The sequence below is a fragment of the Magallana gigas genome, chromosome 7, assembly GCF_963853765.1.
Source record: "Magallana gigas chromosome 7, xbMagGiga1.1, whole genome shotgun sequence".
In the NCBI taxonomy this organism is placed as follows: domain Eukaryota; kingdom Metazoa; phylum Mollusca; class Bivalvia; order Ostreida; family Ostreidae; genus Magallana; species Magallana gigas.
Genome location: NC_088859.1, coordinates 29,779,003 through 29,806,259, shown reverse-complemented (window position 1 = coordinate 29,806,259; position 27,257 = coordinate 29,779,003). Strand labels below are relative to the sequence as shown.

Genomic DNA, 27,257 nt, shown 5'->3' with positions numbered 1-27,257 from the left:
TAACTACTCGGCCATTTTTCGCCAGCGGAAATGGCCGAGTAGTTACGATTGTGTTTACACAAAGGGGGTAGACTGGGAACCAGTTTAAAAGTTACTTAGGTAAACAATATGGCGGCTAGTGGAGGGAAGTGGCGAATTTTCTGTCGAGTTTCTTTGGCAGTCTTATTTCTCGTGATTCTGAATTGTGAACTCATTTACACAACAAAACCAACAATAGCTGTTAAAGAATCGAAGCCTCTTACATGGGGTAAATAACTATAAAATAATATTTTATGATCATGATGATTATTGAAACACAGGTATTTTGTATTTATAAATAGAGGTGGTAGAATTTTTTAATATTTGGCTTATTAAGTGACTGATTGATAATAATTCAGGTGTCTGTGATTGAATTTATTAATCCGACCTAAAATCTGGTCCAACATATTTATGCAGCACATTTGGACGATTTTTAATAAATATACACATACCTGTGAAAGAAGGGTATATGTAAAGTTCGAAATCGAAACGAAACGAAACCGAACGAAAGTAAATTTTACCTACTGGTATACAATGCCATTATATACATGTGCAAGTATTATCAAAAATGCTTTCCATACCTTCAATTAGGATTGAAGGATTACATTTATCTCAGAGAGACTGAAAATTTTCTGAGAAGACCTCTGTTGAAAATGTAAAGAATCATTACTTTTCAGATTGCACAGATAACAACGGTGCAGTTGTTGGACATGAAGCAACATGGCCTACATCAACAGGTTCCTGTGATAAGAATAAATGTTGGCATGGAACGCTCAAGAAATTTGTCCTTACATACAGGTACTAAAGTATATCATTATTATCAAGGCCAAAATAAAATTATAATTGTTTGAAATTGCCTCCCTCCTCATTGAAATATGCCCAGCTGATAAATTTTATAAGCAAAAAAAAATTATTTGGATATTTTTATTTTTTAACCAATTTTTTTATTAGTTATACTTCAAGTTTATAAAATAATTTAAAAAATTTCCTCCCTCCCTCCTCGATCTGGAAACCTGCTAGTGCCAATTCCAAACAAAAATATTTTTTAAGGATAACCTATGGACAAAGGACCCCACAGGTCACTTTGTTTTTCTCGTGTAATTGTGCAGCTAAAAAAAGTGATAATTACAATAGACATGACTCTAAATATGACATTACAATCACTTATATTTTTCATTAAAAAGTCTTTTATGATGCAATATTTACATACATGCAACTATGTGAATATGTTTCCCTAGATGAGCCATTATAAAAAGCAAAAACGTTCATTACTGTGTAAACTATAAACATAACATTCTTTTGCAAAGTTAAAGTTGCTAAAAGATTCTATTACACGTATAAGTAATGTAAAGTACACTTTAATTAGCCTTTTAATAGTTTCATAAATCAACTCAATTAAATTTTTCCTTAGAGTTTGCCCAAATAATTCTTTATCGAATATTTTAATTAAAGAAGATATTTGATGTTCATGTAGTTGTGCAGTAGATATTGTTTATGAGATATTCTCCTTCATGTTTTAATGCAGATCTCAGTGTGATTATTTAGTGAAAAGTTAGAGTGACTTACTTCAGGCAAGAATTTGGTTTAATTTGAATATTTTTGTTGCAGTTGCCCTTCATTGAAATCGGGCGAGAACCCTGACACAGATAACTGCTTTGAGACGTCCAATTCAGCTCTGAGCTTCCCAGATTGCTGTCCAACTCTTACCTGCAATTCCTCCGCTCCACTGACAACTTTAGCCCCAACAGGTCAACATTTTATACTCACAAATTAAAAACTGAAAAACAAAAATGATGACATATGAATTGGATATTTAATTTTGAAGTATTTTAAAGCATTTGTCTTATCATCTGAGGAAGTGAAAAATAACTGTAAACTTTTTTGTGTGTGTACTTTTGATACTTCAAGGGTTAGTAACGTTATGTTTGTTGCAAGTACTTTTTTGTGATTTCCAGCCTGCTATGACTTGGGGTCAGACTTTGCCTGTAGCGTGTGGTCCAACATGACCGCGGGCTGTGTCAGTGGGACGGACGGGTACGGGGACAGGATATACAACTACACGGTCGTCTACTGTAGAAAGACTTGCAGGTTAGTGTCTCCAACGTCAGTCATGAGAGAGAGAGAGAGAGAGAGAGAGAGAGAGAGAGAGAGAGAGAGAGAGAGAGAGAGAGAGAGATCTCGAAATCAATAACAAGTATTGGGCATAAAATCCTAATAGTTTAGTTATGTCACAGGAACCGAATATTATAATTTACATTTCATTCATAAATTATATAATATATGCCTGATTTTAATGTTTTTTGTCACAATATTTATATGTATTACTATATAAAGAATTCTTTTTTTTTATTTTAGGTTTTGTTGAACAAGACACTCATCAAGTGACAGAGGGATAAACATGTATTGTGCTCTGTCCAGGATATTGTAATATTGTACAATCAATTCTATAATCACCCTCACAATTAATACACATATTAACCAAATGAATTTTATAGCAAACATTTTGTACTTTTTTAATATTCGTTTGTTTTTCTTGTCATTATTCCACATACTTTGTATATTTAAACTCTTTATGTTAAGCAGTTATGCTTAATTGCATTCAATCAAACCAAAAGACCAAAAACTGTAAAATTTTGTAAATATTCAGGGAGTAAATATATGTAGCTTGTGATAATTTTTGCAGGTGTTAAGACTTGTAACAAAAAATTTTGATTTTTTTTACCCGAAGCTTTTTCTTTTCATGATGATTTTGCAAATCTGAAGTTATTTTAAAATTTGAAAAGCACCCTAGAAATGCCTCCACAATATTGTAGTTCTGGTCTTGTCTTTCAGTTTTGTTTCATCTTGTCTTACAATTTAATGTTGATGGATTTCTTTCTGTGATAGTTTTTTTTTTTTAATTTCTTCTTATAAACTTTGTTATACATGTTTACATTATATTTTAATACTTTATATTTTATGAGATTATCATTATCCACCAAATGCTGTATATTAGGGCAGGTCCCAATGTATATAAAAGAAATTTCCTTGTTTAATAAATCTTATTTAATACACATGCCAGGTTGGAGTGGGGTGTTTTTTATGCTGAACGACTTTGAGTCGCTTATAGTTGACCAACTAATCTTTTTCTGCAACATTTTAAATAATGTCAACCTACTTTAATCTTGGCATCCCTTCCACCACCCAAACAAAGCAAAAAAACATGCACACACACCAAAGTCAATGTTTTAGGTCCCTTACCAAAGTAAAATTATTGCTGCAACAATGCGGCAATATTGCAGCAACACATTTTTGTTACCAGAAACCAGATTTTGAGACAAGTGAAATGTTGCCACTAGCAGCAATAACTTCTGGCAACATTCTGGCAATACTATTAGAGTTATTTCTGTAAAAAATTATATTAACATGCACCTAGAATATTGCCACTAGCTGCAACGACTTCTGGTAATATTCTGGCTATACTCAGTATCATACTGACAGAAATAATTTTCTGGTAACATCTACATGTATTTGATCATTTAAAATCATGAACTAATTAATTTATACATAATGTATAATTCTGGCAATACTGCTAGGCATCATATTTGATTTCTGCATTAATTATAACAAGCTGCATTCCAGCTCGAAATAATTTGTGTCAAATCTTCTCTGATCAGAATGCAAACATGCATTTAAATTAAACCACTTACTTAATTGAAAAAAAAATAAATGCATAAGTAATACAATAAAAATTTCATTTTAATTTTTCTAACAATAATAAACATTTTAATTTAAGGAGAAGCCGAGCAGTGGAGGGGGGGGGGGGGGGGGGGGTTAACAAATTGTCAATTATTTAGATATGATTTAAATTATAACACCTCAAAATTTGCCAGGAGTTTACCACAAACTTTTCTTTTTTCTCTGATTGATTATGCTTACTAAGCTTGCAAAAGCTTTACCAGAATTCAGACTTATAAAATTTTACACATTCAGCACAAGTCTAAAACTGTCAATTATAATTGCATGAATTGCTTTTGTATATTTTCCCCAAAAAAATAATAATAAGTCGAAAAATTAAATCTAATAAAGATTTTATGATTAAAGTCTTATTCTAAGAAAATCTCAATTAAAAAATCCAATGATATTCCCTTCCATCGCATATAACTGTTATGCATGGTTACGATGTTTCAAGCATCTGATTGAACGAGATTAGAGTTAAATATTGCTTGGATCCAGACATGTGTACAATTTTTAGAAATATTTCGATTACTGATACATAGTTTGATGGAATTAATTTTATCTTTTAATACTACACAACATGATTCATATGGGGTTTTCTCGAAATTCTTGTCGGAAATGTTCGAGAATACATATTATAAAAATGTGGGTAATTCAAATACAGATTAGAAACTGCTTGCCTTGCAAAATAACATATCGTTGATTTAAAATTAATAATAATCGATAAAATCAACTCCCGTCAGTACTTCAGTACTTTGATTTTTCTTGGATGTGTAGTTGGATCAGCACCAGAGCACGTGACAGAAGTTCACACCCTGATGAACTTATCACAAGTCACATGACTTTATAGTACAAGTGAAGTCGCCAGGTGTTGTGTTGATTTATATTGACCCTTTGATAAGTAAATCACAGTCATACATGCTTACATTTCTGTACAATTATAACGAGAAATTTTAAAATTAAAAATTAGATGAAAATAATATGACATCCATGAAAGTCCATTTATTATAACAAGTCTGTAAAACACAGCAAAAAAATCAAGAATCTACAGACCATCAACATACAGAGTATATGAATTCATCAAACAATTTACGATTACATCAGAAAATATTATAAGTCGGTCATTTTTAATAAGAAAAAAGATCATTATGTATTTCATAGTAAAGTCTACAATTCAAATTGATCATTTTTTTCAATAGAATTCTATCATAATATACTTCGATTAATGTAAAAAAAAAAAGTTCTATTTAGCCATAAAAGGTTTTCTCAAGCCAGCAGGGAACAAACAAACAAATTACATAAAATAAATAAATATCACACAATTCTTGCACAACATGTGTATTACATATAATCGCTATCACGCGACCCCAGATCATGAATCCACGACCCGTGTTATCACATAGTCAATTGGACGACCGTGCTAATTGATTTTGAACTCTCTATTTATATAGATTACTGAATCTGGAAAATATATGTTTTGTGTGTCTAATTATAGAAATATTTGCATTACACAAAATATATGCAATTGATATTTCCCCCAAAAAACCTCTAAAACATAAAAATGTTCATTTCACGTAAAAAAGTACAATATTTTAGATTCATGAAAATAAATAAATGATGTTTATATAAAATGATTATTATATAAACAGTTTCAGTGCAAGGCGTCCATTCAGCTCAAATAAAAAATAAGCAATTCTTAAACAACACAGAGACTTCAGCAAATAAGGGTGGCAAGCAGAATACGTAGAGTTCATAAAATATTGATAAATAATAGTAAAGCGAGAAAGGATTACAATCCTTAATCCCTGTGACCTTTCATAGCTTATGAATTCTTTTGGGTTAAATATATCATATAAGGTAAATCGCGCTTTACTGAAACCTGTGTTTTTCATCTTAAATTGTCATTTTGGACATAACACAAATATTAATGAGAAATCATTTCATCTTGTGTTATCCAAATATCACTTCGTAATGTAGCTTTTTGAACCATACGAATAATACACAATATATGTATTGACGTAAAACTTTGGAAAAAAATGGGTGTGGGTTTTGTTCCTTTTTTTGGGGGGGGGGGGGGGGCAATGGAAGTCAACTTTCTAAATATCACGTTTCTGTTGTGCATTTGACGTTGTCGTCTGCTTTGAGATACTGATCAAACTCCGTGCTGTCAATCTCTGTCACATCTCTTAGTTCTTGTGACGACAACACGTAGTTTTCCGGAGTTTCCAACTCTGGACACTGAATTGCAGACGACATGGCTCCGTGCAAGAAGGTCAAAGGTCGCTCTTGCAAATAATGACACATTTCGACACGAGTGTTGGAACAACCATCGGAAAAGTCAAAACCCTTAAATCTGTTGTAATAGGGTGGAGTATCCGGGTATTCTCGGAAGTTCAAAGTCGCATCGGTCATCGTGTGGTCAAAACTCATTTCCTCCGAGACAGAGAACGGGATTACCATCTTCGGATGTGATGGCACAGGACTGGCAGGAGGCGTTAGGTGACCAGAATTAAGCACGACACCTTCGATTTCCCCGAAATCGTACGCAGTCCGATTGTCATCATGGGGTACTTTGAACTTGGCCTTTCTCCGACGCGGGCGGTACTTGTAATCCGGGTATTTTTGCATGTGGAGATCTCGCAACTTGTCAGCCTCTTCGCTGTAATACTTCTTTTGAGAAGGACTGAGCTCTCGCCATTTTTGTCCTAAGAAAAGATTTTACAATTTAGACAGACTGATTTTAACAGAAGTGAATATCAATGATCTTGGTTTTTTTGTTTTTTTTGTAAATTAGATTTTTATCATTTTTTAATTATGTTACCAATATTGGTGATGATTTTATTGAAATCTTTAAGAGTTTGGAAAACATGTATTGTTTATTAACGAATAAAAACTTTAATTTAAACAATTATAAATGAAAATGTTTGTGAGAAATATCATTATGTAATGTTTATTCATATTAATCGTTCGGTGTAAGGGTTTTTTTTATCGATAAAAATCATTTTGGGATTTTTTTTTTTTTTTGTGCGAATGAAGAAAATTATAAAATAATACAAATTTTCTAAAGAAAGAGTTGATTGCATAAAATTTGCGTTTTATTATCTGAAGAACAGACAGTTAGTGTCGTTTTCAGTTGTAAAACTTCCAGATATTGCATAACAACAACGAAGTGTTCACAGTATTTTATTACCATTGTAAATTGTCTTTGAATGTAATGTCTGAAGTAAATACGCGACAGATGATTAAATATATTGCGTGTATGTACTTTAATACAAATGATTTTTTAAAATGTTTCCACATGATGTAATAGCCTCTAATGATTTAACATGGCTTTTTTTAAATAAAATAAGTTTCTTACAAATTAATTCTACTTGTGCAATATGAACGATACAGCATTTTTTTCAAATAAAAGAATTATGCAAAAATGTCATTATTTAAAATAATGTAGAGAAAAATATGTGTCATTTAATTTTTTTTTAATTAAAAAAAAATACTACTTTGTTGGATAAATGGTAAATTTCTAATACAAGCATACCGGTCATCATTCATTATGCGACAACTCACCGAGGATTTTACTCAGGTCAGCATTGTGAACTTCCGGATTTTCCAGGGCTAATTTCTTCCTTTCCGTTTTGGCCCAGACCATGAAAGCGTTCATTGGGCGTCGAATGCGTTCCTCCCCTCTTTTACCCTGGGGTGGGTTCGGTATAAACTCGTGACTAGAACCAGTCTCAGGCATCTGGTACGAAGTAAAGATATCCTTAATCGGTGGCAACTTCATTTTGTTATCCGAATTATCCATAGCTGGGGTTATTTTTTCAGTTTATTTCCCTGTATAACAAATCGGTAGGCACACGTAGTCTATGCAGTGAACTCATAATTTTTTGTAAATAAATACCCAGGTAAATTGTGTATGTCACTTAAAATAGCAGGGGAAATTGCTGTACATATATCAGTGGGCGAGATTCATGTCAATCATCTACCTTTATTATCTTATCACAAATTTCAAAGGGCAGTAAAAGTGAAACTTTTATATACAAGCACATCCATACCCGTAAAAACCACAAAGATACAAAATCCAGTTCGGGCGTCACGAGTCTCATTACATTAGCTACATGTATATCAAAATCACCCAGAGTTTAGGAGCGCTTTTTTCCTTTCCAGTACTCTTTTATATGTATATATTTTTAAAGTTTTGTGTTGTTTTGTGGGGGTTTTTTTCATGAAGTTTTAGTTATTGATTCATAAATTCATCTTATCAATTTATTTATCATTTACCTATATATTCAGTTGAAAAATGAGAAAGACTGTAACGCTTATAACAAAAAATGTATAAAAAAAAAATAAAAATAAAAAAAAAAACAATTTAAAGGGACCTAGGTACGATTTGGGGTCAAAATTTTATTTTATATTATTTTTCATGCATAAAATAGTTTACTTGAGCATTTTGAATGATATACCAAAATTTAAATGTTAGAAGTCAAGTTAATTACAAGCAAAATAAAGAGGTATAACAAATGAATTGTTATGCAAAAAAATCTCGAGTCTGCTATTTGTTTACAAACAATATGTAAAGAAATTGCCATTTCCTTGACAAATTAATGAGTTGTGACAAACAAGATAAACTGATTCAATGTGTTTGAAAATAGTATCATCAACAAAAAAGCAACAGAGAGAGAGAGAGAGAGAGAGAGAGAGAGAGAGAGAGAGAGAGAGAGAGAGAGAGACTTCAGATTTTTATAAGCATGCATCGTTTCATAAATATTACATTCGTTTTTCACTCTAGGAGTTTTGAAAAGACGTTGTTAATCGGGAAAAAAAGAACATAAATTGAAAAAAGTACATATTCTAATCATATAGACGCCTTGGAAAAAACAAAGCGACATGATCGAAGGGATTCTTGTCACAACTTTTTAAGCATTTAATGAAATGCCAAAAAGTAATCTCATAGTTTCTGTTCGCCCTTGAACAACACTGATCATTATTGACGGATTCCTGGTAAATATAGCGAGGCATTCTAAGCCATCGCGGAGGATGAGCATTTGGTTGGGGAAAAGTGGAAACAAATGTATCTACAGCACGCGCACTGTCATGCAGGGAACTGAATAGGATATCTTTCCTGTCTACAGTGGGGATCTGATTTCTGCATGTGCGCGCACCTTGTTGCATTAGACATCACATACTACACAAGCCGACCTTGCCGGACTCTCTTCCGTGAAGGTAAACTGACCAGCAATGTTTTTTTGCTTCATGTATGCATGTTTACCTGTTCTTAATTAAGGTTCGCTAGATCCAAACCTTATTAAACTTTTTTTTATTTTTCGTTGATGTATTTACGGATATTTCGCAAGGTTTTGGATAAGTTATCAACGTAATTAATCAAGAGCGATATACTTATTTTCATGAATAAAGTCAAATTATATTAACCCTTATCGTAAGTAAGAAATTAGATCTGCGATGTCTTGGCAGCAGCGCAATAAGCTTGTCTCAGTTTGGTGCTAGAAGTGGTGTCGTAATTGAATAGTGGTTTGTGGATGATGATTTTTGACGTCAATGCAGTTGACGTATAATCGAATTAGAAAAAGAGAAAAGAAAGCTGAATGTTATTGCCTACACCTGCTGATGCTGCTGAAGTAGTTGCACAAACATTCCTTGTTCCGAGGTATGCACGTGTGGCTAAGAGGATACCAGGAAGTATAGGTATAGAGCAAAGCTCGCCGCTGACCGGACTGTGTGTATAACGATAAAAAGCGGAATGTCGATTGAAGACTACTATAAATAAATAGAGAACAATTGTTCTTATTGAAACTTAAGTAGAGGTTGGATGATACTTATAGATATTTTACACGAGAGAGAGAGAGAGGGAGAGAGAGAGAGATTTTTTTTTAAAAACACCTTTTTAATCAAAATGTTTTGCTTCTTTGTTTCAGTACAATATAAGTCATGGCGTCTGGACCATTAAAGATTTGTGTCTGTGGGGGTGACAACAACACTCATCTCGTCGCAGCGTTCTCTGCATCCAACCCGGAAGCTGAGACGCGCATTCTGGTCCTTAACGAAGAAGAGGCCACTAAATGGGAAAATACACTGGACAAGAAAGGGGGTATGGTTCTAACCATCAACGAGGAGTCTGGTACTAAGAGAGATGTTAAGGCAAAACCTAGGCTGGTGACAAGCAATCCAAAGGAAGCCATCAATGCTAGCGACCTTATCATCCTTACAACGTCAGCTCTGGACCACGAGAAATATCTCCAAGCAATTGAACCGTTTGTAAACAGGAACGCCGTCATTATTGGTTTACCGGGAAGGCCCGGATTTGAATATCTGTGTTATAAAATTTTAGGGAGCAAAGCCGATCTTTGCACGTTTCTGTCTTTCGAAGAACCGTCTTGGACATCCAAGCTCATAGAATTTGGTTATCAAGTAGAAGCCCTGAGTGCCATGAAGGTTTTGGTCGGTTCAATTGTTCGTGGGCGAGGAATTTGCAGACGACCGCCCCTGATGTGTCTTCAAATGATACATGGAAGTCAACCGTTGTTTCGACCTTCTAGGCATTTTTTAGAGGTCACACTATCGCCAAACACGTTCCTTCGCCCAGTTACTATCTATGGGCAATGGGGCAAATGGGACGGAAAACCCGTATCAGAGGCACCACTATTTTACCATGGAATTAGCCAAGAAACAACCGAAATTCTAAACGTCTGCAGCCAAGAATGCCTGGATATAGCACAGGCATTAACGACATCCGAACAAGTCCGAGTTGATGTGACGGGCGTGCAGGATTTGTACCAGTGGTGCATGGAACGATTCAAGGGGGACTATAGTAGCAATGCCGATTTGCACAGTATCCTCACTACCATAAAGCAATTCGCCGATTTGCGGCACGTGATGAAAGAAGCAGATGGCGGTCTGGTACCGGATTTCGACTGTCTTATCGAGGATTTAGAAGCGGGATTAGTGGTCATCAAAGGTATTGCACTGATAGCCGAAGTACAAACTCCTAAAACAGATGAACTTATTACGTGGTGTCAAGAGAAAGTCGGCAAACAGTATTTAGTGAATGGAGAATTAACTGGAAGTGACGTTGCAGCTTCCAGATGCCCCCAGAGGTTCGGTCTATCAACGCTAGAAGCAGTCGTAAATGGAAAGCTACTAGATCAAGAACTTTAGCAAATTACGTTTAAAAGAATCTTCATTCCATTAACACTGTCCATTACCTTAAATATGAAATGCTAATATAATTTTTCACCCGCCCTCATTTATGTATAATTGAGTGATTTTATATATAAAATATATATCGATAAACGAAGGTTTGAACACACTCCTTCCAAATTTCAGAGGTACACGTGTAAACAAGCATACACTGTACTGATTGGTAGTACAATACATGTATAGTACATCAAGAGAAAGCGAGACAGCGTGAAGTCAGCTACTAATGAGCTGTCGCGATCGTTATCGGGGTAACTATGACGGTAGGGGAGATAATGCTGTCAGACGGCCTTGGTGTAACTTATCAACAAGGTAATCCGAGAATATCCTAACTCCACTCACAAACAAACCCACAAACATACGAAATTTATTATGAAACTTAAAATTGACCAGAGACGCTTTTTCAAATACGCTTACTATGACACGGAAGAGCCACAGAAACCTATATTAATTAGGGGGAAACATCAAAAGAAATTAATGAATGTTAAATTTTCTAATTTCAAATAAAGACATATCAAAGTTCATTTTAGGTTTAGTTGTGTAAATCAACTTGTAAAGATCACTATTTTGCCTTGGACCTAAATGACGCAACGCCATTAGATAAAGCGCCTTGTGCGTTGCCGTCGATAATTCTGTAGTCAGCTAGTACATGTAGTAAACTATAGACTGCAACATAGCGATCGCGTCTTCAATTTGTTAATATTAATGAAGTTTGAGTCCCTGAGTCCTTGAGTCCAAAACAAATCACTTATTAGGCTAGTTCCTGAATGTCCAGGGAATATGTTTGGTTTCAACAAACCTAATATAATACTAGTATATGCATATTAGGTATTTCTATAAAATTCTTACAATTCAAAGATCATAATTTCAAACTCAGACTCTCAGTCAAAACTTTAATGATAACATTGACAAAAAACAAATATTGAATGTTCTTTGCAACCAAAAAAAAAATTGCTTAAAAAAAATGTGAAATAATATTCCACATTTCAAAGACAGACAGTTTTAAATGAGTATACAGTGTATCAACTTTAATATTCTCAAGAACAGTAATAAATAAATAAACTAACTCTGAAAAAAGTAACATATGCAAATAAAACTGATATCAAAGGATTGCACATATTTTAATGTCAAAAATACACTGCCACATGTTTGGTGCACATGAATAGAGATCAGTGGGAAATAAACATATATATGTATGTTATTCACAGCGATTGGCCCATTTGAGGACAGAATCAGTTTCTAGATACAAATTCAAAAGCATTATACAATTAAGTTACTTATAACAAATGCTTACTTTTTCACTATAGCACTTTTAAATTTAGACAGAACATTAAAGAGACAAATTACAAAAATTTTACATTTGTCAATGAATTTGAAATAATATCCCACCTGTTATCCTATTGCACACATTCTTTTAAAATATTTCAAGTTTCATACATATATAGAAATATAATAAGGGGAAAAATAAATAAAAATAAATGGAATTTGCAAAACACTGTCTTTCTGTGCATTCCTAAATTAATAATATAAATATTGTAAATTATTCCTAACATTCATTTTCACTCTTAATTAATTCTACATTTTCTTCATGAATTTCATCGATATCGCATAACAACTTGCATATAATAATTATCAAAAATTTAGTAGATGTATAACAACATACAAATGCTAACAAAGACTACTCTACATACTTATACTGGTATCTATACAAACATCTTCCAATAATTAAATATTAACCTCTTTATATGAGAGTTTGATGTATATTCTAATTTAGGAATGTAAAACATTTAACAGACACTGTACTACATCACAATTCTATGATTTGTATATATAAATCTAAATGCTGTTCAAAATTGTTTACTCACTTTATATACAAGTGGTGGTATCAAATTAAGAAAACTAAAAAAATAATATCAAATGCTTGTTCTTATTGGTAGCAACTATATAAAAAGTAAACTGCTCTTCTGACTTTTATTTTTACACCTAAATCTTTTTAAAATTAGACTCGTAAAACCGCTCCTCTACGATATGCTGTTCATGATCTAACAATATCCCTTACAGGGTCATCTCAGAGTGACCTTTCAAATAGCCAATGAAATCACTGCTGTCGAAATCTTGACTGGTAGTTTGAACATGTGTTTCTTTATCACTGATGAACTTCAATCCCCGAGATGCCTCGTAAAGTGAACAAAGTTATGGCGAAGTTTCTGAGTTTTTGTACGGTAATTGTCATTTGCATTATTCAAGGAAAAATAGCAAATCAGAAGGATTTTACACACAATATTGGCAGAAAAACTTAAATGGGCACAAAATAGACAACCAAGCATTAGAGATAGTTATAAGAAATAAAGCTATCAAAGTATGTAAGACTTGTTTACTAAAGCTTGAATCCGATTGGTTTTCATGTATATGTTTATTTATACTTAAAAGGTCGTCCTGAGATGACTTTGTATGGAATGTTGGTGGATCTTGTATAGCTTATTGTAGTGGAGTGGTTTTACCTGTCTAATATTAATCAGATTTCATCTAAATCGTAGTTAATATCACAAAAGTTTCTATCAAATATTCATTTCCACATTTAGATGGAAGTACATAGTGTCTTCCATCCACAAATGACACCCACCCTTTCTTTTTAACTACAAGATGATGATTGTTGAAATATTGGAGATATGTTGCTTTCAAAGGGAATCAAACAGACAAATTGGAATCAACCTTTTATGGCAGTGGGAACATGGTATACTTATCTGAAGAACAGTTGATTTCTACACACTACTCCTGAGAAATTGATGAAAGTAGGGACCTATATTTAATAGTATACATGTTTAGGTCTCTGATGAAAGCCAGCACTGGGTAATGGGCGTGTCTGCCTGTCTCACACAAGTCTGTCAATCAGGGCGAAGAGAATATTGCCCGGCAGTCTCTGATGCTGATATATCAAGGTTCCTACGGAATTCATTACCTAGCAAATATACACATATACAGTACTGATCAGACCCAACTTAACAGAAAGTAAACCCCAACTAAACCCTGGGTTTACTTTCTGGGTTTACTTTGGGTTTTACCCCAGGGTTACTAAAGTGGACCCAGAGTAAACCCAAAGTAAACCCAGATTGGACACAGAGAGTAAGCCTGGTCAGAAGTATACCCCTGAAAACAGTCGCTAAATGTGTATTCGGAATATACAAGGGACAGGGATTACAGGCAGTAGGATGGTAAAATAAAAGACGGGTCTGCTTCACATTTCAGTGCGTACAGTTGACCTCAAAAGCAATTTCCAAGTAAACCCAAAGTAAACCCAAATTTTCAAAAAGCAAACCCAGAGTAAACCCCAAGTAAACCCCAGGTTCAGTTGCGGTTTACTCTAGTGTTAGGTTGGGTCTAATCGTTACTGTATGTACACTCATAAAAATTTCTAAAAAACTTAATTGTGAGCAATTGCAAGATCCATTGAAAACATACAGATGAAATACAGAGCTTTGTTATAAACAACATCATGCAACATTTTTAAAGATTCAATACAGATAAGAAGCAATATAATTAATCAACAGGTTTCTATCAACTGTCTGGATGAACTCCCAAAATGGAGTTAACGGAAGTGAATTTCTGCAAGCATTTTGGACTCCGTTTTGGGAGTCTACGCATGCGCACTGGTACAAAATATGGCGATTTTTCGATGAAAACATGGGGTCAACAAGAAATCGTCTTGCAAAGTGCTGCATGTGTTGGCAGACTTCTTATATGTTTTAAAAGACCCAGAATATAATTTACTATCGATCGAATTTGCACAAAACAGGGGTTTATTTGCACTTAAGAAAGTTATTCATCTACGAAGTTGGACGTTTGGACGATGCTTAAAAAGTTATATTTTTGTGTTTTCCATGGAATTTTATTGTTAATTAAAGGTAAATTGCATTAAATTTTACTTTTTTCATATTGTGTTACAATTTAAAATCACCAAACATACAAATTGATAAGTGCGTAAACGAAAAAAGCTTCGATTACTAACAAAAACTGGCTGCTTTAGCAAAAAGTCTTATTTGTATTTAAAAAATAGGATTGATTGTTTAAAAGCCAAGAAAATTAAACAAATTGTCACTCTAGATAAAATATTGAACTGCTAATTATCATTAAAACAATTATAGTCGCTCGCAGCATTTGCGATGTTAGAAAACCATGTTAATTATATAATCATTCAAGATAATTGAATAATTTAGCATGAAAATGATTGAAATGAAACTAAACTTTAAACAAACAATGATAAATAAACATATCGAAGTTTTCGGTGACTTTTTCATTTTAAAAATTAATCTTACGTAATTCAAGTAAACGGCTATGAACATAGGATATCAATATGACACATAAACGTTCAGAAATGTTTTTTAAAGTTTAGAATTAATTTTTGTTGTGTTTTTGGCCAATTTTAGAGATTTATTTAGAACCAAGGGGCATAACTCCCATGTTTACACTAGAAACGCCATTTTACCGCAATGCATGATGGAGCCAAAGACTTTATTTTGGGAGTTAACTCCGTTTTGATAGTCTTGTCTAGACTGATCAAGATTTGTTGTTAAACTTTGTAGGAATATTTGTGTAAGTTTGCATGTACCTCATTAGAAAGTGATTCTGAAGTTTGGTCCTTTTTTGGATAAATGGGATCCCCTATAAACATCCTGGAAGAAACAGAGGAATACATCATCATCATCAAATCTAAAACCTTAATATGACAGAGTTACCTTTGCTAAAATTACATGTATGTTACTTTGATGCCCAGATTTAATTTCAAAACACAGATAAAATGAGCTAGAATGCCCCCCCCCCCCCACCACCAAATATTTTTTTAACTCTCTTAACAAAAAAAAATTATGCGGGAAAATTTCTTACTTGAATTTAACAGGAAAGAATCCATAGATTGGAACAAGAGGAAGGCGAGTCTTTTCATACAACCTTCGTAGACAAGCTTCAAGAAAAATTGTAAATCCTGAGACATCAAACTTCATCAAAATTTCTAAATTTGGTAGAGATTTACAGTATGGACTAATGCCTTAGCCATCTCAATATTTGGATTGACACCTTTCATCAACAAGAGTGTTAGTCCAAATATCAAGCTGAGCCAAATTTTTATCAAGATTATAAATTTAAAGTTCTTCTATCAAAATGAATACTTTTCATTTGTTTGTGATGTAAATTACATGTAGGAACAGTAAAGTATTTTTGGCAGATATCTGACTGCTTAAATTCAACATATTTAACATTGTACATATAACTACAAAAGGCACTTCAGTCCTACTACATAGTACTTGTAATTTAAAGGGGGAATAACTCACCCCTGGTAACCTTGGGGGTTCTAAAGGCTTCTCTAACATTCTGTGTGAACACTGGAATTATTGGCTGTAAAATGAAGACAAACATTACATATCAAGGGTTGTGGAAATTTGATTGACAGGATCAGCCCTCTTCTGGTAACACACATTCTCTAATTCTAATCAAAGATCAAAACAAACCTTAAAATGATATCAATGAACCCTTCACAAATAGTCATACCACATTTGCTTGTATAGCAGCTTTGGCAAATCCCTGACGTTTTCCCCACAATATGGGATAGTTCTCATCACCAAACAACGCTTCTCTCACCCCACCTGTAACGCACATGTACTGCATACAGAAAACCAAGCAGATTAAGTCACATAATTAATAAATGATAATCTCATAATTCTCAAATACGCTGCCTACAAAAAGGATATATTTGCTTATCAAGTTATTTTCATAATAAAAAACAAACATTTTGAGAGTATGGCATAAGCAATCAATGTCTCTTTCCTGCATCCTGATTATTTTATTTATGTACTAAATAGGTTTCAAGAAAATTTGATTGAAGATTCTTTTCAAATGACGAATCCCATTAGTAAAACAACGAGATGTTTTATAGTAAAATTAATTTCTTCATCATCTGTTCATCAATCTTAATAAAACTTAAACTTTATCTGTAGTTTCTCATTTTAAAGCTACACTGCAAGTTTCAAATAGATTCACTAAACCATAACAAAAAAAAAAGGTTTGGAAAAAAAGTTGGTACAGAATGACCGACAGATAGCAATAAAGACTTAAGTCCCCTCCAGTTTCACCAGCAGGGGACTAATGAAATTAAACAAGTATACCTGGAGCAATGGCCAGCAAGTGTCCATCATTCAAGACACTAACACAGCTTTGTAGTGTGCCAGGGGTGACTCTGAAGACCTCCAAAAACCTTCTTAACCCTGTCAATATATGATTTGGAAAAAACAAAATTACAAATTCTACCGTTATAGATTTGAAAAATAATACATTTTGAAAACTTGAAGGCATTGACCTGGTATGTGGAAAAGGAAGTTGTCGCCTACTGCTCTTATATGTCTCTTCTTTTCCAGTAAACATCTGGCAGCAAGGTAATAGAAGTCAATGGGTAAAGTTCCATGGTAGTACACAATCAATGCTGCACCCTTGTCAGGGATCTTCTCCAAACCATCTATCTCAAAACCTATCACCGGTATATTATTAAGTACCAGTACCAGTATATATTTCAGAAAAAAATACTGTGACCAGAAACAGCATGTAAATATTTCATTTCTGTTATCAAACAAAGTTTTCATATGATTATGATTTTTATAGTGTAAAGTTTATATGCAAATCAAATGTCAATTTTAAACAATGTCATCTGATACATGTACTAATAAAAAAAAAACTAATCAATAAAGTTAGAAAGATACTCATGCAGATAATGCATTATTAAGTGAAATCCTTACCATGCCAAATTCTTCCCTGGGCATCCCAGGCAGCAGCTATGGCTGTCCTTGCACCATCCCATACATCATGATTGTAAGCCTCTCTGAAGTTGTGTCGGTAATTGTATAAATGAAGAAAGAATGCTGAACAGTATAGAAATAACAGGATAAAGATTGGAAGTAGAAATGAAAGAATAATGGGATATATGACCCAAAGCACCCAGCGCCAGTAGTCTATGTCAAGGTCACTCAGCGTCTCTTGGAAACCTTCCCAGTAACCAAGGCAATATTCCCAAGTCCCTAAAAAAGTGTAAGAAAAATTTATTTTTTTGTGTAGGCTCTTTTAGTAAAAACATATTTACTTATTTTTTTGTGGGTTGGGGGGGGGGGGGGGGAAAGGGGGGGGGGGGGGTTAAGAGATAAGTAACTGCCTATGCAATTGAAGATTTGGAAAAAGATTTTTAGTGTCTTATTGAACAAGTTAGGCCAAATTGTCAATTTTCCCTTTACCACAGGATTCAAATTCACTTATGATTCTTTCATTAGAATGAGTTGAAATAAAAAAAAAGGACAGACAGACAATTATCTTATATCTACAGCTATTTTATACTATCCCGTCTTTGAAAAATTGCTGTTGTAATAGCAATTGTTTCAGAGTATGTTTTGGACCGAATTTTCTCTATCTTTAAATGGGAGTTTATCCATTTTTCACAAAATAATCAAGAGATTCACATTTTCTTTACCTTCCCATATTCCATTATTAGAAGCTGACATCATCTTTATACATCGAAAAGTCCTTCTACCTTCTTAACACTACATGTTTGTTGAGTAGTTGTGTTCAATCCGACTCTTTGCCGATTGAAGATTCAGAGTTGGTTTTATCTTTAATGAGGCCTACGAAACTTCCGGTATACAATCTTTCTATCAAACACACACAACAGACTGTTACCATTTAGCTACATTGACTCTCAAGTCACATAGAATATTCCTTTTCACAGACAATTACTATTTCTATGTTTCCTTCAGGAAAAATAGTGCGATATGGTATGCCGACATCTTAATTGACTCTAATCTCGACTTTTATCAGGGCAAAAAAAGAGGTGTGCATCTGCACGAAATGGACAAGTACACGCAATAGGATGTACAGCTATTACTATTTGTGCAAAAATCGATGTAGTACGTACATGGGTTGTCACAATCATACTATACAATCGAAGAATTGTCAAACTCAGGCATAAATGACTAAAGATGGACGATAATGTCCAGAAAAGAGGAGAATTAGATCTGCCACTGTCATCTAACTTCTCGGATATACAAGTTCATCACTACTTGATAAATCTCAAATGTGATCTCTGTAACAATTTTTTTCAAGGAAGTACATCTGTTTATTTTACCACACAAAGGAAGAGAGATCGACTTCCAGATCCACTTGATATCGACTCTGGTATCTCTGAAAATACAAGACCAAAAAGTGCAGATTCTGATAAAACCCCGCTAGAGGAGAAAGAGGACCTCAAAAGTAAAAGTTTTGTTGCAGAATTATCAAGTGAAACTGAACCAGTTAACAATTACATTAAAATTGTAGATGAGAAATGTAGAGTGATTTGTGATGAAGGAAAAACAAGTATGAAAAGAAAAGTCAACGACACAGAAAATTCAGCAGCTGTACTCCCAATGAATAAACATTTAAAGCAATCAGTTTCTTTAAAAGATGATACAAATATATCTTATGATGCAAGCCTACAGAGGTTTGACTGTGAGGAAAGTAATAATAAAGATTTTATACTGATATTAGACTGTCATGAACTGGAAATACAAAGTGTATCAGAGACGGAAGTAACTACAAGCATTGATGCACAAACACTAAGCTCACCCCATTGGTCAACAGACGTGGGACAGACGTCAGAGAACTCGCTTCAGTATGATTTGGGAGATCAGTGTTTAAAAATTAAGGTTCCATGTCAGAAAGAATCTGAGGACAATCTCAGAGCAATCAAAATATCGTACAAAACAACCACAGATGGTCTGTCTCTGAAATGGACCAATGATCAGGATGGCAAGTCAGTACCATTTCTGTTTATGTTCTTGAATATAATAAAGCATGCCGAAACTTTATTTTTATTTATATAGCGTCCATACCTTTAAAAGTCCAGAGATGCGCTAAGAAAATTTACGAAGCCCAATCAATATCAATTTTAAATCCTTTATATTATACGTGTTTATAAATTAAATTGATTGCCATCCAAAATGGGTAAATCATTTGTTTGAAAATCCAATATTTTGCTCTCTTTTTATGATGCAGAACTCTATTTTATGGTTGCAGTGATTGTGTGTACACACATGGGCACTGGGTCAACAATCGCTCACTGTTTCCAAGTCAGGATGTCCCAGAAGCCCTGGCTACTTGGCAGGCCTACATAACAGTACAACAGGGACTCACTGTCATTATGAGTGGAGACCTAGAGCCACAATGTAGAGAGTGTAGTGATGGTGAGTAGTCTTTCACATCAGGGGGAATTGAAAAAAAGGAAGATACTATCAGTCCTTCTTCATTGCCAGGAAAATTTTTGTTCTTTGTGATGCTCTCCCTTTTTTGAATATTCTTCTAGAAAGTAGGTTATGAAGGAGTCTCTCATCAAAATTGAGTGGATATTGGTTTGTTTTAAAAAAGGTGATACAATACAATGCCTTACTAGTATATGGATATCCACCCATTGTAAGTACAAATGTATATGCCTTGAACTTCACTCACTCATTTAATTTTCTTTGGGTATAGGCTTGGAATGTTTCTACTTTTGGACAACCTTCCCGATGCCTAGTTCTACTCTTTCTCTTGCTGTTGGATCTTGGAAGGAGTGCAAAAAGCCAAAACTCCAAAATCAGTCAGTCATTGTTTGAACTGCATCATGAAAAGATACAATCAATCGTGTAAATGACTAGCATAATAGAATTATTTGGTACATTTGACATGTCATTTCAAAGACAAAATTCCATTTTGATTTATGGTAGGTCTGCCAATGAGATTATCCCCTACCGTGTCTTTGGTCCCGAGACATTGATGACCAAAATGAATGACATTCATAGATACATCCCTCTGTGTCTGAAGGAAGTCACCACTGTGTTGGGCCCACATCCCATGAAAAGACAGGATATTCTAGTGGTGCCCTCATCTTTTGACAGTCTAGGAATGGCAAGGCAAGGATTAAATCCTTTTCCATTCTGTACACTAATTAATGCTTTAGTAATGTAACAGGGGTCCTATGTAATGAGTATAAACAGACACCTGCGGGTTCGTTGATATATGATTTATTATATTATCACAATAAATCACCCTGTAAATATGCATAGATATAATTCAATTTCATATACATGTTCAATGAACATAATATTTATAATTGATTTCACAAGTCATAAAATACATGGTTTATAAATGCTATAAATAAGACAGAGTTATTCCCCTTGTCACAGCATTTTATAAAACACTTAATTCAGATCTATCATCATGATCAGTATTGAACATTCATATTTCAATTATGTATTCTTGTAAAAAGTATAAAATTAAGCATATATTTATGACAAGAATAAGTACCTGTTTACGGAACAGAGCTTTCAGTCTAATTTACTGAATCTACTGTATGAGTATGAAGTACTATGACTGTAATTAAAAACAAAGTACTGAAGAACTGACGGGAGTTGATTTTGTCAATGTTTATTTATTTTAAAATCAATGATAAGTTATTTTGCATGACAAGTACACGTAGTGTCTAATTTGTATTTGAATTACGCTTATTTTTTTAATATGAATTTTTGGACTCTTTCGACAAGAATGTCGAGAAACCCCCATATGAATCATGTTAAATAATATTTAAAGATAAAATTAATTCAATCAAACTATGTATCAGTAAGAGAAAATATTTCTCGAAAATTGTATGGATCCAAGCAATATTGTACTCTAGTCTCGTTCAACCAAACGCTCGGCTGACACCGTAAATCTCCGACAAGCAAGAGAGACTCTCTGCTTGTTGGAAATTTACGGAGACAGCCGAGCATCGAGTTGAACGAGACTATATTGAACTCTGGCGTAGGAATATATACGACTACAAAAAATATCTAAATTGTTCGTGCCATTTAAAATCTGACTATTTTCAAGGTATTTATAAATAAGTTTCCTTGAAAAACAGTGCTTTAGCATACATTTTATCGAATTTATTAATTATTTCCAAGAACTAAGTCTTGTCAGCAGCGATGATTTGTGCTGAGGTCCAAACACTGTTTCACTTGTGGTTTGTCCAAGTAACTGCATAGGAGAGTTGATTAGAAACAACTACCAAAAACACATTCACTCTAATATCTTTCACACTTTATACATTGAATTTAGTTTGATAACTCAGAATAAAGTATGAGATGATTAATTTACAACTTGTTAATTAGAAGAGAAAAGTTAGTACTTACATAATTATGGGTTCTGCTCAGTCTCTTATAATATTTCAAGTCAGTCTTGATTGGCAGTAGCTTGTCTTAGGTCAAAGTTTTGGAGGTAAAAGTTTTAACCAATGAAATTTTAGGAATAAATAAAGGTTAAATACTACTCAGGTACCTCTTACAGGTGTACTGAGAGTATCAGTGGTGGATCAAAAGTATTTTATTTTATTATTTGATTAATTATTATCTTTATTCAATGTATACACAATGTTGATAAAATGATACATACATTATTGCTGGTCAATATTAATTGACACATAGCTTTGTATATTATTAATTAATTAAAATAGAGTTACATATTCATAAATGTACAATCATGAATTATTTAAAATATACCAACTTTTACAGTAACACCAAATAAGGACGTCTGCATTTTATTCCCTTGCAACCTTAAATGATGTGTCTTTGCCAAATTGGTTTATTTAAAAATTTTCTATGTTGCTCTAGATTTTTTCAGATCTTCTTACTATATGCAATTTATTTGAAAATACAATTTTTATATTTTTGGATGGTTTATTTTTCAGCCCAAGTGTTTTGTACATCTCCCAGTCCCTCCTACATTCAGATTTGTCCATGTTTTACCGGCTGGCACACGAGGTTTGTCACACATGGTTCGGCATTGTGATTGGTCCGTTAGACTGGACAGAGGAATGGCTGACCGAGGGCTTCTGTACCTATCTAGAGGACATCATACACACCAGAGTCCTAAAAGTAAAAAAAAAATTATGCTCTGTGCTTTCATCAGTATTTGTTGAAATTCGTTGGGTTGAACTACGAAAAGAAGTGATCTTTGAGCTGCAGTGTCTAATAACAAATTGTATTAATAAGATAATTTGAAATTAATTTATGTTTGCTGTTTTTTGCATTAAGTCCACCTGTCTAATTTATTGCTGTTTTTTGCATTAAGTCCACCTGTCTAATTTATTTCTTACTGAAGGCCCCCTACACCTTTATAAATATTTTTACGATACATACAGTAAAACTCAGTTATAGCGAAGTTCTAGCAACCAATGAAATTACTTCATTATATCCGTAATTCGTTACATCCGTATAACGAATTCGTAATGATATCTATAGCGAATTCACTTTATATATATACATGTTTTCTTTCACCAGACTTAATTTTTGCTAATTGAGGCTAAAAATAAAAATTCATTCCTTTGATACCTTTAATACTGTAGATTCATAATTAAATGTGAGGAATTAATATCCGTGTAAAATTGCGAGGAGCACCCTTCGCGAATTTTAAAATCTCGCCATTATTCCTTGAGAGTTGAGAAGTATGAGAAATAAGGATAAAAGTTCCACTTTTGGGATTTTATATTCTCGGGATTTAATAAAAAACAGCGGGATTGCGGAATTAAGTACTCGCGTAATATAAATAATTTACAGTAATCGGATTATGAATTGAAAAAATTATATGAAAATAAATTCATTCAAACTATTTCGTTAAATGGTAGTGCAAACGTTTTAAAACTGTAAAGAAATTTGTTATAAAGGTATTAAATTTTGTTATTACTCACCTCTACAGGACTCAAAATAATTCTGCTATATCAGTAAATTTGTTATATCCGGATTTGTTATAACTGTAATATTTTGCAAAGATTTGTTAAGAATTTTACCGGGGACTCCAAAAAACTTCGCTATATCCAAAAATACGCTATATCCATGTTCGTACTAAATGAGTTTTACTGTACATGTATTCAAGAAAACAATACAGACTGAAATAGAATATATAATTTCTGCTTTTATTTTCGTAAATCTGGGGTTTTGAGAATGCATGCTTACTGTAATTTAAAAAAAAATAGCTGAGTTATTTCAAGATAAAAATGTAATGTACCAGTAGTTGCAAATCACTTCTTTTGTTTTTTGCAGACAGTTGGAATGATCTCTGAAAAGGAGGAGAGTGATGTTCGATACCTGAGAGATTTTGTGAAGTTAAGAACTCTGACTGCTGAACAGCAAAATACAGAGGAAAGCCTACAGACTCTGAAGTATGTTAAAGTTTTATTGGTAGCTGAGTATTAAGTATTTTGCTTTGTTAAACATTAAAAACTTGTGGGGGGGGGAGAGAGAGAGAGAGAGAGAGAGAGAGAGAGAGAGTTAGGTTTATGAACTTGTATATTTTATTTAACAGATTACCAGGTATCTTTCCATTTTTATAGACCTGATTGCTGTGAATTGAACACCAACAAAACTTTTGTTAAGAATGGAATGAACCCAGAGAAGAAGTATTTACAGGTTCATTATCTCAAAGTAAGATACTTCAGTAACCTATTATTTTGAGTCTTATATTCACATTCAGAGAGAGTACATGTATGTTATTTATTTTAGGGATATTTTCTACTAAGATACCTAGAAAAAATGGCAGGATCTTTAGAGTTTCTTGCTTGTCTCAGGAAGTATGTGCAAAAGTATCATGGAAAACTTGTTTCATCTCAGGTAGGTTTTGATTGTATTTTTTCAATAAATTATTACATGTACCAGATTTTCATAAAATGAATGCAATATTTTGTTTGTAGGAAGTGCTGCAATTCTTCATTCAGGAATGTGAAGAAATTTCGTAAGAATTTCATACTCTCGCAAGCTGCTGAATGAAATGCTCTTCTTATTAATTAATTGGGCTTTTTGTTTTGTTCGTTTTGTAATAAAGGTAAATGATTGTTTTAGAGCAGCAGAAGTTACAGCATCAGAGTTGTCCTTAGTTTGGTTAAAGTGCTCAGGGATACCCTCAGTGAGTCAAACTTAGAATGAATCTTTTTTTTTAAAAAATATGCTGTGGAATGGAGCCAATTTTCGTGGATTGTGTTTTTTTTTGCTTATTTGTGGGGATGTAATTTCTTGGATGCGTCAGCTTTCAGTTTCAGTAGGAAACTACTGGTAGATCTTCTTAAAATTAGTTTTTGCTGGGGGTGTTAATTCCTGGGCGAGGGCTACCCACGATTACCACAAAAATTGAGCCACCATGAATTCTAATGATTCCACAGTACATGTAGATATTAATGAAAGTTTACGAAAAAAGGAAAGATTCACAAACAACGGAAAAACTGTGTCAGAAAGTGTTTTTCAATTTTTTTTTTAAAGCCTCTTTTACAAATGATGGAGACAGAGAGTGGTATAATGTCCTCATTCAAAAGACAGGTATGCCTTTGTAAAAAAACAAAATCAAAAACAACAAAACAACTAGCTGTTTAGTTTTGATTCAATGTAAAATATCATTTTGTAGGTGATACATATTTTTAAAACTTTATTGCTTTTTATTATTACCGGCAATGTCTTTTCTCTGTCTTAGGTTAAAGAATTTTGCAAAAGCTGTAAAAGAAAAACAACAAAGTTTGCCCAAGATACTTTAAAAGATGTGAGTTTTTATTATGTCATTTTCAAGGAATTAATTTACAGAAATATTCGAACAAAATTAGCTTTATCTTCAATTCCTTATTACTTAATATTTCTGATAATATTTTACAATTTTGCTAAAAAAAAAAAAAAAAAAAAAAAAAAAAAAAGAGAGACAAACTAACGCAATAATGTAAATCTTTGTCAAATATCAGCTTATCTTGCAGAAAATTTATTTTTTAATGTTTCAGTTTAACCCAGATGAATTATTACTATTTTTGGAGCTACTCCTGGATGTAAAAGAGATACCACTGATTGCTTTGTCTTGTCTAAAGAAAAAGTACAACATAGATAACTGTAATGCAGAGGTATGGAACACTTATTAATCACATGTTGATCTATAAATCAGTGTATAATGAGGAAGACAGACGTATTTTACTTTTATTTTGCAAAGGGAAATAACTCAATTTTTGTATTTTAACTGAAAATTGAGTTATTTCCCTTTCTACATGCCAAAAAAATTAACTTATGTGGCAGCATCTTACCTAATGCGGTGGTACATAAAGGCCAGAACATTAATTTTATTTTTAGCCTAAGCTGCCAGTCTGGAAAATGTTTATTTCTAATATGCATATTCTATTGGAGAGGGAAGAAGTGTGGCAGAGGGGGGATAATCAGACTACCCGTATCATGCAATGTTTCTTTATTTAATTCTAATACTGTGCTTTTATTTTTTCTTTTAGATCAAACATAGGTGGTGTGAACTTGTAATAAAATGCAAACAAGGAAATAAATTCAATAAAGACATTCAGAGTTTTCTCCTAGACCACCAGGTAAAGAAAAATTGTACTCAGGTCATGAAAAGAAAAAATGTTTAATTAAATAAATCTGAAACATGCGTTTTCTTCATAATGTACTTGTTCAGATTGATGTCTACTGGTACTTTAAATTAAATTACCTCTATGACCTACTGTGTATTTATTTCATCATTCTAGGGCATGGGGGTGTACCTTTATGGTGAAATGATGTTGAGTGGCAGGAGAGCGTTGATTGACCTCGCACACAAATGTTTCCAACAACTCCAGCACAGTATGAGTACAGACAATTACAACACAGTCCATACCATGCTGTTTGGGGACTGAAGACCACTTTTGGGTATCCGATGCTCAATGCTTATTCTCATAATCACTTAGGTTGCTGAACCCCATTGGGAAGAATCATAGTTTCCAGCTGTAAGATGGGTTTCACATGTTTTCAAAAGTTTTATCCAGACTCCGAGAAAACATGCAGGTAGCCAGAAAGCATCCCAATATTTCGTAAACTCAAAGGATTGACATTATAAATGTTGCATTACGTCGGAAAGTGCAGACTGAAATAACCCTCCTTCAAGATCTTGGCATAAAATTCTTATTATTACATATTTGTACAAGTGTGTTACAATTTTTACAAAATAAAAGAAATTGAATGCCTATATTACAGTATATGTGAGGGTCATTATGGAAATTACATGTCTGAAAAAAATAAAATGAAAAGAAAGTGAATATATTTTCTCTCTCTTTTTTTTACTGAATATCAAAGATTTACCTTGCAACAAAGTTATTTGTCTTTTGAAGATACCTTCATTAGGATATCATATATATTTCTCATATACATAATTAAATTGATTAAATGTTGCATAAAAAGTTTAACATTTCTATAAAAAAAATTCAAACTTAACAGACTTCAAGCTGAAGGAAC

The 27,257-nt window shown here is 33.3% G+C and overlaps 5 protein-coding genes across 8 annotated transcripts; 3 read left to right on the top strand and 2 right to left on the bottom strand.

Moving 5' to 3' along the window:
* The first annotated feature begins 86 nt into the window (after positions 1–86).
* Positions 87–3,078, top strand: LOC105342636 (uncharacterized). Its single transcript, XM_034456625.2, has 5 exons — positions 87–247; positions 696–816; positions 1,627–1,766; positions 1,974–2,106; positions 2,374–3,078. The coding sequence occupies exons 1-5, from the start codon at positions 109–111 to the stop codon at positions 2,381–2,383; spliced, it is 543 nt and encodes a 180-aa protein (XP_034312516.1). The 5' UTR covers positions 87–108; the 3' UTR covers positions 2,384–3,078.
* A 2,726-nt stretch (positions 3,079–5,804) lies between these two features.
* LOC105342716 (transcription factor Sox-21-A) lies at positions 5,805–7,827 on the bottom strand. Its single transcript, XM_011449772.4, has 2 exons — positions 7,300–7,827; positions 5,805–6,440 (listed from the first exon to the last, which is right to left on the bottom strand). Exons 1-2 carry the CDS (start codon positions 7,535–7,537, stop codon positions 5,839–5,841), a joined length of 840 nt encoding a protein of 279 aa, XP_011448074.3. The 5' UTR covers positions 7,538–7,827; the 3' UTR covers positions 5,805–5,838.
* A 913-nt stretch (positions 7,828–8,740) lies between these two features.
* LOC105342796 (octopine dehydrogenase) lies at positions 8,741–11,359 on the top strand. 2 transcript variants are annotated; one of them, XM_011449880.4, is made up of 2 exons: positions 8,741–8,955; positions 9,666–11,357. In XM_011449880.4, the coding sequence occupies exon 2, from the start codon at positions 9,679–9,681 to the stop codon at positions 10,903–10,905; it is 1,227 nt and encodes a 408-aa protein (XP_011448182.3). In that variant the 5' UTR covers positions 8,741–8,955; positions 9,666–9,678; the 3' UTR covers positions 10,906–11,357. The 2 variants fall into 2 exon arrangements, with proteins under 2 accessions (XP_011448182.3, XP_065922522.1); XM_066066450.1 differs by lacking the exon at positions 8,741–8,955 and adding an exon at positions 9,373–9,435 and having other exon boundaries at positions 9,666–11,359.
* Positions 11,360–11,883: 524 nt separating this feature from the next.
* Positions 11,884–18,586, bottom strand: LOC117684434 (DGAT1/2-independent enzyme synthesizing storage lipids). Of its 2 annotated transcripts, none has more exons than XM_034456623.2 (9): positions 18,446–18,577; positions 17,724–17,806; positions 17,291–17,458; positions 17,100–17,198; positions 16,486–16,580; positions 16,269–16,332; positions 15,826–15,901; positions 15,551–15,614; positions 11,884–13,903 (listed from the first exon to the last, which is right to left on the bottom strand). In XM_034456623.2, exons 1-9 carry the CDS (start codon positions 18,451–18,453, stop codon positions 13,817–13,819), a joined length of 744 nt encoding a protein of 247 aa, XP_034312514.1. In that variant the 5' UTR covers positions 18,454–18,577; the 3' UTR covers positions 11,884–13,816. The 2 variants fall into 2 exon arrangements, with proteins under 2 accessions (XP_034312514.1, XP_034312513.1); XM_034456622.2 differs by having other exon boundaries at positions 11,886–13,903; positions 17,724–18,002; positions 18,446–18,586.
* Positions 18,587–18,950: 364 nt separating this feature from the next.
* LOC105329533 (aminopeptidase O) lies at positions 18,951–27,044 on the top strand. 2 transcript variants are annotated; one of them, XM_034456621.2, is made up of 15 exons: positions 18,951–19,762; positions 20,026–20,192; positions 20,479–20,584; positions 20,712–20,897; positions 22,709–22,895; positions 24,060–24,178; positions 24,350–24,440; positions 24,519–24,626; positions 24,707–24,747; positions 24,855–24,918; positions 25,269–25,325; positions 25,477–25,542; positions 25,772–25,888; positions 26,264–26,353; positions 26,516–27,044. In XM_034456621.2, the coding sequence occupies exons 1-15, from the start codon at positions 18,951–18,953 to the stop codon at positions 26,660–26,662; spliced, it is 2,358 nt and encodes a 785-aa protein (XP_034312512.2). In that variant the 3' UTR covers positions 26,663–27,044. The 2 variants fall into 2 exon arrangements, 1 of the variants encoding a protein (XP_034312512.2); XR_010707715.1 differs by lacking the exons at positions 24,707–24,747; positions 26,264–26,353; positions 26,516–27,044 and having other exon boundaries at positions 25,772–25,847.
* Positions 27,045–27,257: the final 213 nt, after the last annotated feature.

Coding starts and splice junctions, on each gene's coding strand:
- LOC105342796 (XM_066066450.1), top strand. CDS start 9,679: ATGGCGTCTGGACCATTAAAGATTTGTGTCTGTGGGGGTGACAACAAC.
- LOC117684434 (XM_034456622.2), bottom strand. CDS start 18,479: ATGATGTCAGCTTCTAATAATGGAATATGGGAAG. Junction 16,333..16,485: donor CTGCTATACAAGCAAATGTG/GTATGACTATTT, acceptor TTCATTTTACAG/CCAATAATTCCAGTGTTCAC. Junction 15,615..15,825: donor TTCTTTCCTGTTAAATTCAA/GTAAGAAATTTT, acceptor TGTTTCTTCCAG/GATGTTTATAGGGGATCCCA.
- LOC105329533 (XM_034456621.2), top strand. CDS start 18,951: ATGGACGATAATGTCCAGAAAAGAGGAGAATTAGATCTGCCACTGTCA. Junction 25,326..25,476: donor TGTCCTCATTCAAAAGACAG/GTATGCCTTTGT, acceptor TCTCTGTCTTAG/GTTAAAGAATTTTGCAAAAG. Junction 26,354..26,515: donor GTTTTCTCCTAGACCACCAG/GTAAAGAAAAAT, acceptor TCATCATTCTAG/GGCATGGGGGTGTACCTTTA.
- LOC105342636 (XM_034456625.2), top strand. CDS start 109: ATGGCGGCTAGTGGAGGGAAGTGGCGAATTTTCTGTCGAGTTTCTTTG. Junction 817..1,626: donor AAATTTGTCCTTACATACAG/GTACTAAAGTAT, acceptor TTTTTGTTGCAG/TTGCCCTTCATTGAAATCGG. Junction 1,767..1,973: donor GACAACTTTAGCCCCAACAG/GTCAACATTTTA, acceptor TGTGATTTCCAG/CCTGCTATGACTTGGGGTCA.
- LOC105342716 (XM_011449772.4), bottom strand. CDS start 7,537: ATGGATAATTCGGATAACAAAATGAAGTTGCCACCGATTAAGGATATC. Junction 6,441..7,299: donor TGACCTGAGTAAAATCCTCG/GTGAGTTGTCGC, acceptor ATCTTTTCTTAG/GACAAAAATGGCGAGAGCTC.